Consider the following 12,283-nt stretch of genomic DNA (forward strand, 5'->3'; position numbering starts at 1 on the left):
CCCTTAATGTGCCTGGATAAAACTACTGAGCTGATGCCGTGTGAGTTTATATATTGATCTATGGAGACCTCCACCGGTTATTTACTAACTTAGATCTCTGACCTAAACTCTCAACCAAATCCCATCAGGTCCTCAATGTTTGGGGACACTCGCCCCAGCATCATCCTCCATCCCCAAGGGACCCCTTCTAAGATGGCCCCAAGTATCTGGTACGTCTCCATTCCCTGGCTAGGAAATTAATGCAGGGACATTAGGACCTCCCGTTCCCAGCCTGTGATTCAGAGAGTGTCTCCTCTGCTCCATTATCCTTTTTCTCTCATTTTCCACCTCTTTTCTCCCAGCCTTCCCCAAGACGCTGACTCTGGAACCTTGAGCATCCCTCTCAGAATTTTTAATTTTCTCATCTGTAAAATGGGGATGATAGCAGCACTCATAAAATTTTGTATAAGGAACAAATAAACACTATGCAAATCTTAAGGTGTTATATAAATTCAAACTACTTCTATTAACAGTACCCTCCATTTTTGTCTCACTTTCATTTCACACTGTTTCCAACTTCAGGGACTTCTCAAGACTGGAGCTACTGTAGGCATCTCAAACCCAACATGTCCCAAACAAAACTCATTTCCTCCCCGCCCCAACCCCTCTCCTCTCCATCTTCTCTATTATTCTCAAAGGTAAGACCATCATTGCCACTTCCTTGGGCTGGTGACCTTTATGTTATCCTCAGTTTGCTGCTCTTAGTCAGCCCACATGTTCAGCTGCCAAGTCTTATTTTCTAATCTTCACAACATCTCTTGCACAAATCCGTTCTCTCAACTCCTAAGGCCACCAGCCAGGTCTTCTCACTCCTGCAGCTTCTCCCCACCTCATCTTCCACTTTGCTGCCAAAGTGATTGGTCTGACCATTATCACCTCCATATTTTGTGACCTCCAATGGTTCCCCGTTACCTGCAGTGTCAAATATCAAGTTCTCTCTTTGGCATTTAAAAGTCTGCATAACTTTCCAACGTGGTTTCCTTTCACTGTCCTGCACATTGCAGATCCCATTTCATGTCTCTATTCCTGTGCACTGGCCACCCCTCTTCACGTTCTCCTTTCTCACCTCCATCCTTGGCTTCTTTCAAGGCTGAAGTCAGCGACTTCTACAAGTAGTTGTTAAAATTCTGTAGAAAGCTTTTCACAGGCTTCCTCCCCTGCTCTCTGAAATTTCTCTAGTCTACCTGGTCATTTGTATGTTGTGCCCATTAGACTTAATATTTTCTTATTTATAAATTTTACATATATTTAAACATGTATAGAAGCAAATTCTTAGTTATAAATAATTTGCTTAATACAAATTATGAGCATATTCACAGCCAAACTTTAATCCTTACAAAGTACTTACTAAATGCTTTTTGATAGATTTTTATTTATGAATAATTTCATTTATAAATAATGTCTAATACAAATTATTAGCATATTCACAGCCAAACTTTGATCCTTATAAAGTACTTACTAAATGCTTTTTGATTGATTCCCTGATTGGAACTGTCTAAAAGACCATGTCCAACCTTCCTAGTTTTCATCAATGGTAGTTGTTCCTTTCGTCCCCTGGCCAGGAGGAATGCATCTAAATACTCTCTGATCGCCATTGTTATTTTCCTTTGTCAACATCATTCACCTCTCCTCTTCCGTCACTTGCCAACTGCTTCCCATTGGACACTTCATGTATTCCACCAGTAATGACCCAATTCCGTTTGAGATTTCTTTTCCTTTTCATCGCCAAACTCAACCTCTCTCTCCCCTCCCTTACCTGTGCCCACGACGTCTTGGCCCATCTTGGCCCCCCAGTTAACCTCCCAAATTTCCATAATCTACTTCTGGACTGAATTCTGGAACGAGTCTGAATCATCTCTTGTTGACGAGAACCACGTCCACCAGAATTGATCGTTGTATAACTTGCTGTTGCCGTGTGATAAGAGGTGATTTAAAAGTACAAGTGTTAACATGTCCTGTGACACAGGAATGGTCATACCCTAGAATTCACCATCACCACAACTCCCACCTCAATGATTCTAAACTCTTCAAACATTTCCTTTCTTCCTTGTGATCTCTTCTTCTCTCTTTTCCTCATTCCTTTTTTGTTCTCCCTGCAATTTCTGCCCCACAGTTCCTTCCTGTCCTCCTATTCATCATCCATGGCCTGGCTTTTCTTCTGCTCCTTTCACAATCTTTTGCTTTGTCTTTAATCAGTTCACATCTTACCTGTGTACATCACACACCCAGTGGTCTAATCCCTTGTTCCCTTGCCGGCCAATTGGAGCCATGGGGGTGACACTGTGGTACAGAGAGTACCGGCTCTGGAGCTTCTCGCCTGAGTTACTCCCTTAACTCCTAACCCATTTGCCTCAAGTTTCCCCAGCTATATGATGGACGTGAGACAGGGCCTACCTCAGGGGGTTGTTGTGAGTCTCAAATGAGATGCTTTAACCATATACACACTTAGCACAAACCTGGCACATAGTAGGGACTTTATAAATGCTTTTTCTCTTCCTTTTCATCTTGCAGTCCTGGAGACTTCACCATTTTTCCCCCATCCCTTCCTAAGAAGGGAAACATCTCTGAGAAAGGTGATTCTTCTAGTCAAGGGCTGCCCTCCCACTTACGTCCTTTGGATCGCCTCTGTTTCCCTTGTCTGCTCTGGAAGCTGGAGGCTGTGATCCTTCTTTCTCATATCACCGTTCTCTACCTCTGCTGCCCCGGCTGCCAGTAGGTGCCAGGTTAGTTTCTATTGTGTATTCTCTGTTAACATCTATTTATTAAATTTTTTTCTTTTTTATTGAAATTTTTTATTTTCAAAACATATGCAAGGGTAATTTTTTCAACAGTGACCCTTGAAAAACCTTGTGTTCCAATTTTCCCCCCTTCCCTAGATGGCATGTAATCCAATTACGTTAAGCATAGTAAAAATATATTGTTAACAACTATGAATAATCACTTCTTAAACATGATACCTTGCTCTCCTGTCCCTGATCTCAAGGAGTTTACATTCTACTGGAGGAATACACAGGTACACAAGTGAATACACAAAGTAATTTTTTTAATTAAAGCTTTTTATTTTCAAAATATATACATGGATACTTTTCAACATTCACCCTTGCAAAACCTTATGTTCTAATTTTCTCACTCCCTTCTCCCCTTTCACTAGACAGTAAATGATCCAATTTATGTTAAACATGTGCAATTTTTCTATAAATATTTCCACAAATATGTTGAACAAGAAAAATCAAATCAAAAAGGAAAAAATGAGAAAGAAAACAAAATGCAAGCAAACAACAACAAAAAGAGTGAACATACTATATACTGTGGTGCCTGTTCGCTTCCCACAGTCCTCTCTCTGGGGGCGGATGGCTCTCTTCATCACAAGACCACTGAACTGCTCTGAATCACCCGGCTGTTGATGAGAACCACGTCCATCAGAATTGATCATTGTATAAATTTGCTGTTTCCGAGTGATACAAAGTCATCTAAGAGTGCAAGTGTTAACATGGGGTGAGCTGGGGCTCATTTTAAGGAAGGATTCTGAGCTAAAAGTGAAGAAGGACACCTTCTGGCCATGGGAACCTTAGACAAAGAGATGAGGTAAGAGAAGGACAGTCATGTCGGAGGAACCAAGCTATCAGCCCATGCTCACTGGAACAGCCCCGGAGAGCTTGCCCTTGGGGACGGAGAAGGATGGTTCCAATCCAGCAACAATAACAGCAAGGATCAAACGGGTAAGAAAAAAAAATTCAGGAGTCGTAGTTTCTGGGTAATAAATCATTTTGTTGATAATGCTGCCATAAGGGGCAAGTAGATGGCACAGTGGATAGAGCAAGGACAGTTATTACTGACTAGCTGTATGAGCCTGGAAAGTCATTTAACACCCACTGCCTTGTCAAAAAAAAAAAAAAAAAAAAAAAAAACAATGCCAGCAGATCACCAATAAAATGACTCAGGGACACCCTCAAAGGCCAAAGGCACATTTCCTGGAGGCGGGTTCCAGTTTATATGCTCTTGGAAGAGTGGGCGTTCCTGAAGATGGCAATCAACTGGTTAACAAAGAAAGAGAATGAATATTATACTGAGAGGTGAACCAAGCCTAACGAAGGGCTAGGAAACCTAACTTTTTTTTTGTTGTCGTTATTTATTTATGTATATTATTTATTCTTTTCTTTTTCTGAGGCTGGGGTTAAGTGACTTGCCCAGGGTCACACAGCTAAAGTGTTAAGTGTCTGAGACCAGATTGTAACTCCCTGACTTCAGGGCTGGCACTCTATCCACTGCGCCACCTAGCTGCCCCTAGGAGACCTAACTTTGATCCGTCAGTTACTTCCAAATCCCCCCCACAATCTTAGGTCCCCCACCTAAGGCTGAGCAAAGTACTGTGGGCCAGGAGTTTCCCTTTAGATTCAATCCTTTGTTGAGCTGGGGAGGGGAGTAGCAAAACCTGGATTGAAGAGAATTTTAATCCTTTCTGCTATCATCAGTCCATACTTTGAGAGGCTGAACATTAGAAAAAGGGGCTGAGCTCTGAATCCCCCAAATCGCTGGTTATTAAGAATCATTTCTCTCTCAAGTTCACAGTAGATATTCACCTTGTCTAAAATGCGCTCTCAGAATCTTTGTCTTCCTCTAACATTTATTCCAGATGTCGCCTCCTCCATGAAGCCTTCCCTAATAGGCATCGTACCAAGCACTGAGAACACAAATAAAATTTAATGGGCGAGAGAATGTGAGAGAGAAGCCTGGAGAGGAATCCCAAAGTGGCTGGGCTGGGAGAGTTCCTTAAAATGACGCCTCAGAGAAGAACTGGCCAATCAACAGAGGAAGAAGCCACAGGGACAGAGAATACTCCGAATGTGAGAAATCTCAGGTTGTTAAGAGAATCAGTGCTGAGGCAATATTATTGTTGTTATTGTTAACTAAATCTTAACATTAACTATTATTAAATGTTAACTTATTGTTTTTGCTGTTGATATACTTGTGCAAAGGACTCCATTATAAGACGGATGACTGAGTGAAAGCCAGCAGGAAGGGAAGATGTCACAGAATTTTTTCATTGAATAGGAACTGAACCTAGGTAAATAATTCATATTGACCACACTCCTGGACAAATAAACCCATTCCTGCAGAAGGAGAAGGGCTGGGGGCAAAGGTTCCTCCCCAGGAGTTGTGGCAGTTAACGGCCCTACCTCCAGTCCCTGGTAGTTTATATTACTATTGGATTTAAAGGAAATACAGTATTTGAAGCGCCTTGTCTTTTGAACCTTCTGGATTTGAATTTCATGATCCTTGATGTCTTTTCCCCATCCATGGTCAGTTATGACTCTCTTGACTTTTCAAAGAGCCTGAGACCCAGCTCTCCCTCTCGGCACGTGAGCAAAGCTATGTTATGCTCCCATCTGAGCAAGGGAAGATGTTGGGATCTTTCCAGGCAATCCTAGGATGCCCAGATGGAAATCCTGGAACTGCCCAGCTGTCCTCAAGGAAGGCCGCCCCCCCCCCAAACAGCCTGCCAATCTGTCAGTGACTAAGCCACCCATGCCTCTATGACTAATGGAATGACCTTTTTATTATTTTTAACATAAAACAGCATTTTCATTGAAGCACTTATTTGGGGAGAAAAATCACATGGATTCAGCCAACAAGTATAAATAAAAACCAGAAGGCTAGGAGTCAGATTTCCCATCTATGGCAGTGTCCCTTAACATTGGTTCCAGTTGGTTCCTTTTTTTCCCCCCAGAGCTGTACCACCACCAAATTTAATTTTCGTGAGTCCAAGAGATGTTCAGTTGTACGTCACCACCTTCCTAATAATGGTCTGAATTTTTCTCCTCCATGCCTTGTTCCTGTACCTGTAGGATTCTGTCTAAGCCACTATAATGTCTTCCCCCAGCTCCCCACCCACTTTTATCCTCTGCCTTCATTTCCCTCATCCTATTTAGATCGCCCCACATTGCCACGGACCATGTCCACTCCCAACCGCCAGCAGAGATATTTCACAGGAAGTCTGGGGAGACCTAGGACCCAGGAATGAATCTTGACTCTGCTGTTTACCAGCTGGGGAACCTCAAGCAAGTTGCTTACTCTCTTCTTGGGCTTCATTCTGTAGAGTGAAGGAGTCCAACTGGATGACTTCTAAGGTCCATCTCTGACCTTAGGACAGACAAGTCACTTTAAAATCGGAAGAGAGAGGCAATACAAATGTAAATGAGAGAAGGGGCAACAAAGCAGAAAAGCAACATTTACAGCAAGAGTCCAGTCAAGGGGACTTTGGGTAAATCCTAATGGGGGAGAGGGCGTGGTCTCTTTCAACATCAGCACCTCCGTGGAGCAAGACATCCATCCACTGCACAGGTATGAGCATCCAGTCCCAGGGAAAACTGACTTCCCTGGAGACGGAGGCTGGGCCAGGAGACCCCGAATCCTCCAGAGCCTTCTCCCAGCCCAGCACTCTGCCCAGCTGATGCTCTGGCTATTAGGTGCTTAATAATTGCTGATGGATTGATTGATCAGATTCATGGGAGTGAATGATACTTGAACCCCGAACGGTGCTTGTGAGAAGAGTGCTTGGGAGACCTTTTCAGAAATATATTCTATTACTATTGTTACTACAAAACCGTAATCCCTGAGGCTGGAAATCCCCTAAAAGATTCAAAGGCGAGCGCCGCAGTATGGAATTGGACATGGCCAAATATTAACTTGAGATTCATCCCACAGATAAGAAGAGATTGCTTGGGTTGCTGGGAAACAAGTCGGGGACGGTTGTGACTGCCACGTCCTTGCAGAGCTGCCCGGGCGGTCTGGCAGCTGGGGTCTCCTGTTAGCGAGGAGGCAGGGGCTGCATGTGGAGGGCGTCATAGGTGTCCTTGGTGGCTGAGCTGAGACCCTAGGGAAAGCAGAGAGAGGGTGAGGAGGGCTGGAGGACATGGCTCTCTTTCTCCCCCCCTCCCCCGCAGCCTTGTCAGGGAGAGAAGCAAAACTCCAGAAACATTCATGAATCCACTGCTGCCTGTAGCGTAATACTGAGCTAGGTGACAGGGGGGCCAAAGGTCTGGAGGAGAAACCCTCTGGCTTCCAGGCCAAAGATGAACAGAGCCTAGCCAGACTGAAGGGCAGGGATGGGGTCAGACCTCGGGAGCCTGCAGCAAGAAATGCCCTCTACCAAGGCAACTCTGCAAAGGAGAGCCTTAGAAAGTTAATGGAAACGTAGACTGGAAGCCTCGGAGGCAAGATTTGAACTCGGCTCCAGTGCTTTGTTCACAGACACATTTCTTGTCTGTAGTAAGAGAACTTGGGGCCTTTCTGCTCTGGGCTTGCTATGTTCTTTATGCCGAGCCAGGCAGGATTCATGGGCCTAGAGGCCTTCCTCCCTTCAGGCTTTATCAGACACAAGACTCATCGGAATAAGGGTGCAGGGGACTGGTCTAAATGGAGCAGCTGGTGGGCACAGTGGATAGAGTGCCCGGGACTGGAGTTGGAATGACCACACTCTGTCCCAGACACTGGGCAAGCCATTTAACCCTGTTTTTCTTCATTTTCTCCTCTTTAGGAAATGGCAAACTGCTCCAGAATCTTTGCCAAGAAAACCCCATTGCCATCTCAAAAGAGTTGGAGGGACTGAGAGCACTGCAGAGCCACCACCCAAACGGCCAGACACTCCCAGAGGGGAGGAGCCCAGCCGTCTCCGCCCCGTATTGTCTGTAACACTCCTTCCATCGTGGCCCAGTGGGCTGGCATCCAGACTTGGGATGAGCCTCAGAGTCCACTCTGCCGTAACCCCTTATTTTAGAGGGGGGAAACTGGGCCCTCCCTATGGGAAGTGACGGCCAACCTAGGCAGGGGGAGGCAGATCTGTGATTCCAGCCCTGGCCTATAACCATTCCGCCCCAGCTGGGGCTTCCCTCCACCCTGGAGGAAGATGGTCCCCAGGAGATGGGGATGGAGCCTGCCCGTCCCCCCGGACTGGCCAGGCTCACTCAGGCCAGCCAACTTCCTCACGCCCAGCCCCAAGCCAGGTGGCTTCTGTTCCAGAAATCTGCTGAGACAACTCTGGTACTTAGCAGCTTTTATGGAAACTGAGGGGGAGAAAGCTGGGGGGAGGAAGGAAGCCCCAGGAGGCTGTGAGATGCCAGCAGGCAAGGTGCATCTGGTTGGCAAAATTACTCACAGCTATTGCACAAAGGAAGCACTTGACTCTAATAGCGCTGCCTCTGAAAACTGCCATTTTGGGGAGGGCTTTTTCCCTTCCCCTTCTCTTTTCCTTCTCTTCCCACTCCTCTTGCCTTTGAGAGACAGGAGGGAGGACTAGAGTACATCTGATGCTGTCCAGAAAGAGGCAGATCTGTAGGGATGGAGGAGGATATTGGGCCTTGAGTTCAGGTTCTGACACTCTGTAAGTGTGTGACCTTGGATCTCCCTGAGATTCATTTTTAAACTATGTAAATTGAAAATAACTAATTTACAGAGACAACACATCATCTGCCATAAAGTAAAACATAAATACGTGTGAGTTATACCTATGGAGCTCAGATAACTCAACCTCAGATCAAAAGACTTTTAAAATCATTGGCTCATAGAATAAAGCCAGAAGAGACCTTCGCTTTCATATGGTTGGGCCTCCTATTTTATAGATGTGGGGAATACAATCCTAATTTATAGATGAGGAAGCTGAGCCCCAGAAGGTTGTGACTTGACCCAGATTACTCAGGAAGACCCAGCATCTGAATCTAAAAATCTCCTCACTGCACCATGAACCCAAATCTTAGTTTGGATAAAATTGATGGAGCTTTTGTTTTGTTGTTCACTCGTTCAGCTGCATCCAACTCTTCACGACCCCATGGACCACAATGTTCTCCACTATCTCCCAAAGGTTCTCAAATGCTCTTAAGAAATCGCTAATAAATTGCCTGCTTGATTGTGGTCCTTCCACATGACAATACTTCAAATATGAAGACATTTAGACTTTTCCTCTCTAGTCGAAATGCTGCCATTCCTTTAACAGTTCTCAGGTTCCCTAGTTTATGAAGACTCTCACCATTCTCATGTGCATTTTCTCAATTCCTTCTTGAAAAATGGTGCCTGTGTGGCCATACACACACAGAGTGCTTTGCGCATAATAGGCTCTCAGTAAATTGTGATGCAATCTGACCTACAGCCTCCCACAATACCATGCGCTCTGCAGGCACAAAGGCCCAATAAACGTCCCAGTGATGAGCTGGTACATCCAATAAGCTCGAACCCCAGCCCACCCATCGCCACCCCAAGCTAGGGACACTCGGGAGGTGCCGTGTCTTTGGTTGTTAAAGTGGCAGTGGATGAGGTCCCACCTGGTACAGGGTCTCATTTCCCTTGGCTCGTCTCCGCTGTTTCTGTGAAAGGAAACCAAGAAAGAGATGATTAACACAAAGAGACTTCCATCTGAGCAAGGGGCTGGGGGCCTTTATCCAGAAGAATTCCCTCTTCTTCTCTGGATCGGGAGGTTGCAAACCTCCACTTCTATAATGGAAACTATATAACTTCCCAAGGCTTCATTGGTCAGTGCTTGGACTGGGATTCTGTCTCATGGATTCTAAAGAAATAATAGACTATTCTTCAGGGACTAGAAAGGTTTTTATTACACAGGGGCACTCAGCAAACGGGATGTTCTCTATGACCCTATCTATGTGACAGTCACAAAGACAGTTGACTCAGATGTTTGTCTTTTTTTTCCCCACTGGGGAAGTTCTAGGTACATGTGACTGAATCTTAACAAATGCAGAATCCAGTGGGCTTATGAGATATATATAGATATATACATATATCTATGTATATATGTATATCCATGTGCCACTACATGCATTTTTTATTTAGGGCTTCGTGACAGGCTTTAACTTGGGGGACTTTCTGAGAATCTCCTGAACTTAACAGAGAAAGAATGACGGCGGCACTCACCTCCCCTTTCACTCCAATCTCACTGTATGCATCTGCCATCTTGTCTTTCTGCAGTGCCTAAGGGTTGGGAGGAGGAAGTAGAAGAAAGAAAAGTCTTAACATTAAAAATGGCATTCTCCTTCACAAGCCCCCAACCCTAACTCAGAGCGTTTCAGAGTTTACTTTTTTCTGCTTGCTTCCTTCTCCATTCACTCTTTCCCCTCCTCAGTCTTCTCGCAGGCTGTGCTGCTGGTGAGTCCTTCTGACTGAGCTAAGCTCAGCAGAGCAGCCTAGGTAAGATGCAACGAGACTGAGGTCTTCTGTGCTTTCCTCCATATCACACTTGTCTGTATGCAACCAAATCTTCTCTGACCAACCATTCCCCCACGGCTGACTATTTCTTTGGCTCAGCTATTTGGATCCTTCTCTAACAGTCCTGAACTTGTAAGAGGCCTTTCCAGTCTCAGATTCCTTTCAATCTATTCCATACATGTCTTGTGTGGATCTGATTATTTACAAATTGTCTCCAGGACAGGGATTCTTTTTTTTTTATTATTTTTAATATTTCTAGTGCTTAGTTCCTGCCATATAGTAAGAGCTTAATAAATGCTTATTGGGGGGCAGCAAAGTGGTACAATAGATAGAGCATCGGCCCTAAAATCAGGAGGACCTGAGTTCAAACCTGATCTCAGATGCTTGACAGTAGCTGTGTGACCCTGGACAATTGACTTAACTCTGACTGAATAAATAAATGCTTATAGATTGACTGACTATCTAAACCCACCTATATTAGTTTCTAGCCTTTGATTTCAATATACACATATCTATCAAATATACTAACTTCCCAGGTCCTCAATCTGCTCAGTCCCCATGATATATTCCTCTATTCCACCTCACAACACACAACGCTGGTCAGTTCTTGACCACAGCATTACCCACAAGTGCTCCATTTCTCCGTTCATAAATTCCAAGATTTCTTTATCTGAACATATGATTTTATTGGTCCATCTTTCCCTTTCTTTACGATCCCCAATCCTGTTCTTCATCCTCATTGTGATATCCATTCCCTCAATTTCTTTCCCAAGCTATCCTTCACTTATTATACACTTCCCTTGCTATCTTGACTTCTTGGTGAATGGATTCAGCTCTACACTATCCTCTCCTCAAATTCCTTCCCCTTGTCTTATCTTGCTCAAAGCTCAACCCTGGATTACTCCTCCCATCTGCCTTCTTTGATTCAATGTATGTGCTGCTGAGCAAAGCTGGAGAAAATAATGGGCATGATTCCTAACTTTATATATCCTTTTTTTTTTTTTCATTTTTCCAAATTATCCCCTCCCTCCCTCCACTCCCTCCCCCCAATGACAGGCAATCCCATACATTTTACATGTGTTACAATATAACCTAGATACAATATATGTGTGTAAATACCATTTTCTTGTTGCACATTAAGTATTAGATTCCGAAGGTATAAGTAACCTGGGTAGATAGACAGTAGTGCTAACAATTTAAATTCACTTCCCAGTGTTCCTTCTCTGGGTGTAGTTGTTTCTGTCCATCATTGATCAGCTGGAAGTGAGTTGGATCTTCTTTATGTTGAAGATATCCACTTCCATCAGAATACATCCTCATACAGTATTGTTGTTGAAGTGTATAGTGATCTTCTGGTTCTGCTCATTTCACTCAGCAACACTAACTTTGTATATCTTTAATTTCACTGATCCTAATTATTCTATTATCTTACCCTACTCCTATTGAGGCCATGTCTAAAACACTAAGTTTGAACCTCAAAGTATTTGGGCCCTATTGCCCAGTTGCACATCTGAAACTATCCCTATTGTGTGCTGCCTTTGGACCACATATAAGATTTTTCCATTGCATCTCTTCTTCTCTCCTTTGAATAGCAGTTAAATCTAGTTAACTGCTTTCCTTGTGTAGTTCTATAGCTCTCCTTCTGATCCACTCTTCCCCATCTTGTATTACAAACATATATGACTCCAAGAACATAAATGAAAACATCACTAAAAGGAGCTGAATTCTGCGTAACTGAAAAACCAATAAAAGTCTTCTGAGAACGAATAATCAAACACACATCCCCCTAAAGGCAGAGAGGCTGGGGACTATTAGGATTAGATATTATTTATACTATCACTCCATTGGGCATTTTTGCTAAATTATTTTTGTTTATCCTAAAGAAGGGATAAATCATTAGGAGTGGGAAGATTAAAATAATTGTGATTTTTCAAAGGCATAAATAAAATGTATTTTTAAATGTTTGTTGAATTGAATTGAATTCATCACTCTCCATACTCTGACCCATTTTTTCCACGTACCCTTTCTAATCCCA

At 43.8% G+C, this 12,283-nt stretch overlaps 1 protein-coding gene across 1 annotated transcript in view; it reads right to left on the minus strand.

Annotated features, from left to right (window-relative positions):
• Positions 1-5,572: 5,572 nt before the first annotated feature.
• CD247 (CD247 molecule) overlaps positions 5,573-12,283 on the minus strand; it is an 83,496-nt gene continuing 76,785 nt past the window's right edge. Inside the window, exons 6-8 of the mRNA XM_074266508.1 lie at positions 9,958-10,014; positions 9,354-9,395; positions 5,573-6,913 (exon numbers count right to left, since the gene is read on the minus strand). Coding sequence (XP_074122609.1) covers positions 6,848-6,913; positions 9,354-9,395; positions 9,958-10,014 — 165 coding nt within the window. The 3' untranslated portion in view covers positions 5,573-6,847. The remainder of the gene's footprint in view (positions 6,914-9,353; positions 9,396-9,957; positions 10,015-12,283) is intronic.

The sequence above is a fragment of the Sminthopsis crassicaudata genome, chromosome 4 (assembly GCF_048593235.1).
Source record: "Sminthopsis crassicaudata isolate SCR6 chromosome 4, ASM4859323v1, whole genome shotgun sequence".
Classification (NCBI taxonomy): Eukaryota; Metazoa; Chordata; class Mammalia; order Dasyuromorphia; family Dasyuridae; genus Sminthopsis; species Sminthopsis crassicaudata.